The 4,441-nt window shown below is 40.5% G+C and overlaps 1 protein-coding gene across 8 annotated transcripts in view; it reads right to left on the reverse strand.

Moving 5' to 3' along the window:
* RAPGEF6 (Rap guanine nucleotide exchange factor 6) overlaps positions 1-4,428 on the reverse strand; it is a 190,780-nt gene extending 186,352 nt beyond the window's left edge. For 6 of the 8 annotated variants that reach the window (XM_025432804.3, XM_035696864.2, XM_025432808.3 and 3 more), the window contains exon 1: positions 4,148-4,428. In XM_025432804.3, the coding sequence (XP_025288589.1) occupies positions 4,148-4,216 (69 nt within the window). In that variant the 5' untranslated portion in view covers positions 4,217-4,428. The remainder of the gene's footprint in view (positions 1-4,147) is intronic. The other 2 variants (XM_035696865.2, XM_035696863.2) reach the window with 2 other exon arrangements.
* Positions 4,429-4,441: the final 13 nt, after the last annotated feature.

The following is a 4,441-nucleotide window of genomic DNA, read 5'->3' on the forward strand; positions in this document are numbered from 1 at the left end:
CATGAGGATCACAAAATGAGTTCTCAATTTTGTTTTAGTACATTTATTCATTATTAAGTACATAAAAATCATGATATTAATCACGGAAATAAACCCTAAGAGAGAGAAGGAGGTCTGAGGTAAAAAAGAAAGGTTATTGACAAAGAATGGTGTTTCATGGGCATTAAGTTGAGGAAGAGACAAAATCAAGACTATAATTTTGACTGTAATATATTAAATTTTCATAGAACTAAAAATGAGTACCTTAACAGCTTCCATGGATTTAGAGCGCTAAGCTTCTCAGAGTACTTAAGTCTAAAATTTTCCACTTAAAAAAAAAAATCTTTGCAAAGTGGAAAAGGAAATCAAAGAACTACCTCAGGAAAGGACAATGGGCTGTGAAGCTGGGTCTACAAAGTAGGACAAATAAGCCAGAAAGAAAAAACTGTGTTAGAACAGTTTTAAGTGGTATACTGTACAACATATTTTCACATTCCATGTCTGGCTAACTAAGATTAAGTCTGAGATGATAATTTCACATAAGGGCAACAGATGGTTCAAAATAAACAGACTATTAGTTTTGTCCCAGAAACAAACAGAAGACTTCTTTACTCATTACACAATGCAAACATCTGATTACAAGATTATAAGACAGTGATTCTTACCTATTTGTCTATTTTTTTCATAATACTTTGTACACACTAAGCATTAAAAAAAATAGGTTGAATGAATTTTATCCCCTTCTATTACACATTTCATTTGTTTTGGCTGCTGTTCTCCTGCACTGTTTGCTCCCACTCATTCTCTTTTGCTGGTCTCTGCTCTTTACCCCTGATATAGTAGTAATCAACCATGTCACGGGGCTGTGGTCCTCTTCTATTCTCTATGTACACTCGCTGCTGTTGTAATTTCATCCAGTCTCGTGACTTTAAATAGTACCTACTAGCTAATGAGTATAAAGTTTTTATCTCCAGCCCAGCCCTCTCCATAGAAATAGAAATTTGTATATGCAACTCCTTACTCAACATTTCTAATAATTTCACATGTGACACATTCAAAATTGAATTCTTGGGCACCTGGGTAGTTCAGTGGTTAAGAGTCTGCCTTTGGCTCAGGTCGTGATCCCAGGGTTCTGGGACCGAGTCCCGCATCAGGCTCCCCATAGGGAGCCTGCATCTCCCTTGCCTATGTCTCTGCCTCTTTCTCTCTTTCTCTGTCTCCCATGAATAAATAAATAAACTCTTTAAAAAACAAAACAAAACAAAACTGAACTCCCTCCCAAAACCTGCTCCTCCTGCAGCTTTCTCCCATCTCTTTGATGCCACCTGAAACTCTATGATGGTAACTCCAACACCAGTTTTCAGGCCAAAACACTTGAAACCTTGCTCAATTCTTTTTCCCCCCTCAAAGCATACAGCTAATTCATTAACGAATCTTCTGTTGGCTAAACCTTCAAAATATTTCCGTACTTGATTACTTCCTACCACCTGCATTACTATCACTTTAGTCTGAGTTACAATCAGTTCTTCCCAACTGCAACATGATAGCCTCTAACTGATGAATCTGCTTCTTCCTACTGTTACTACCATATTCTATAATCTCAACCCAGCAAGCAACCAGGGGGGCTCTTTAAAAAGTTAAGGAGGATAATATCACTCCTCTACTTCAAAATCCTCTGGCGGCTCTCTCACACAAAAGAAAAGTTAAGGAATTTCTTAGGACTTACAAAGACCCTAATGAAATACTCCCTTCCATACTATTACTGTCTCTCTGACTTCATCTCTTACAATTCTCACCTTTGTTTACTCTCCTCCAGTCACTAGGAGCTCCTTGCTATTCCTTTGAAGGCACCAGACATACTCTCATCTTGGAAGTGCAATGACTATTCCCTCTACTTTGAAAGATCTTTCCCCATATATCTCCAGAGCTAATTCCATCACATGTATCAAGCCTTCACTCAAAAGTCATCTCAAAAATCACAACACTGACCATCTTATTTAAACTGTAACCCAGCCCTTGCCCCTTGCTTCCAATCCCTTTATTCCTTCTCAAATTAGTCATTATCACATATTATTTAACTTGGTTGTATTTATCCATTTCCTCCCTTCCTCCTTTCATAAGAATTCCAAGAACCAGTAGGGCAGGCCTGTTTCGCTCACTGATACATCCCAGTGCACAGAACAGTGCCTTGAACTTACAAGATTTCAATCAATAATTGATAAATGAATATACTTATAATAAAATTTTAAGACTCCACTAAAAGAATAAAGATCTCCTGAAAAGAGAAACATACTTGTGAGGATTTCATCAAATCCTCACAAATAAATCATCACTTGGGTTCAGGTTACCACTTCTTTACTCATACTTTTGTACTGCAAACAAATTCTATACTCACTCCAAAGCACCGCCATGAATCAAGCAGTTAACCATGTTATGCTGATAGATGTCAGGACTCTAGACTGTATAGTTGGTCAGCATTCCCTCAAACAATGCTGCTATTCCAGTAAAACAAGATAAAGTATTTAAAGCGGCACACACTGGCCAACATAATTTTGTGAGTAGTTTAGAAAATCTAAAACAAACAAACAAGGAAGGAAGGAAGGAAGGAAAAATCTCCTAAGGCTCAAAAATAGGCCATTTCAAGATAAGCTAATTATGCTATTAAAGAGGAGATTTTCCCATTAAAGTTTGAATTTATGGGGTGCCTAGGTGGCTCAGTCGGTTAAGCATCTGCCTTCAGCTTAGGTCATGGTCCTTGGGGTCCTGGAATCAAGCTCAGAGTCCGCCTCCCTGCTCCGAGGGAAGCCTGCTTCTCCCTCTCCTCCCTGCTCATGCTCCCTCTTGCAGTCTTTCTCTCAAATCAATAAAAATCTTTTTAAAAAATATAATGTGAATTTATCATAAATATTATTTAAAAGTAAAAGCTACATTATAGATTGCAAGAGTTGCGTAATAGTTTGGTTATATAAAAACTATAGCAGATTCACCTGTGTGAAGGTGAACGCTTTCAATTAGCTCACGACTTTAAGAATCATCACAAGGAAATTAAAACACAAGGGATTATAAATGTAGGTCTCAAAACGAGGACACTGGAAAGAGGCAGAATTTGCCTTGTTTCCATTAAAAGATCAGGATCCCCAAAAACAAAGTTTTGATTTATCACAGCTACAGCTATGGCTTTACTAGTGTCATATCACAAAATATCAGCCCCAAGTTACTGAGACTATGTAAAGTACTATAAATCTGAAAACAAACAAACAAAAAAACAAAACACCACCAAGAGTGACTTGGTAGGAATGAACATTTAATTTCATTTATTGCAAACTATATACATGACAGTCTAACAATCCTTCACACTCTTGTCAGTTTTTGCTTTAAGAAAATATACCATTTTACAGAAACTTCTCCAAATCAAGGAAAACCTTCTCCAAGATCTAAACACTCTATGGGGCTACGCAGAGTTAGAAGGTTTCACTTACTTGACTGAAAATTAGCCTTGAAGTCCCATTAAAATCATTTTAGCAAAAAATAAATAAATAAACAAACAAACAAATAAATAAAATCATTTTAGCTAATGCCACTGATGCTAACCCACTACAGCAAATTTTGGATCCAAGTACAAAATACTAAAAAATTTCCCGCTGACACTCTGAGAAAGTACCACCAAAACCGATCTTTAAGTATGCATCATCCACCAGCAGGATTCGTCACCTGACTGGATGCAAAGTTTTAAACTGATTTTGAAAACTTTCTTTCCGAGGCAACTTCAAGAGGCCTTTAAAGAAAAGTTACTTTTTCATAACATGACTATTACAGATGACTTTACAGTTTCTACCTCGTTTTCCTGTCCATCTACCCAGGGAAAATCTCACTCCGAGACCTACAGTTTGCCCTGAGAAAATACGATTTTGTTACGGTACCTTCTTACCGAAAACACTAGGAAGTCACCGGCAAAGACGGGTGTGCGGGAAGTCTGCACCCCAAGCAGGAAAGGCGGTCATCACCCCTGCGAGAAGGGCCTGGGTGAGGGCGGAGGAGAGACAGAGAACAGATATACTGGCAGCAGGTGCGAGGCTCTGGCAAGGGGACAGTCGCCGCAGGTTTCGGACCGACAGAAGGATGCTGTCCGTTGGACAGCGGGACGCGGGCTATGGTCGGCCAGCCTTACCTCGGGGGTCCGCTCGGGAGGCTTCTTCTTCAGCGCCTGCCTAGCGCCGGGGTCCACGGGTGAGTTCATGGCCGCGGCCCCGGCCCCCGTGCTCCCCAGCCTGCCCTTAGCAGTCCACGAGACGGCACATTCACCTTAAGTAGGGGGACTGTACTCTCCACGCCCGAGGTAGAGAACTCCGGACTGTCCCGGGGTCAGTGTTCGAGGAAACAAGCCTTCGCAACGCCCGCCCAGGGCCTCAGCCCACGCGCGACTGGCCAGAGGGAAGCCCGCACGGGGGCGGAAGGAGGAGCA

Source organism: Canis lupus, chromosome 11, assembly GCF_003254725.2.
Source record: "Canis lupus dingo isolate Sandy chromosome 11, ASM325472v2, whole genome shotgun sequence".
Classification (NCBI taxonomy): Eukaryota; Metazoa; Chordata; class Mammalia; order Carnivora; family Canidae; genus Canis; species Canis lupus.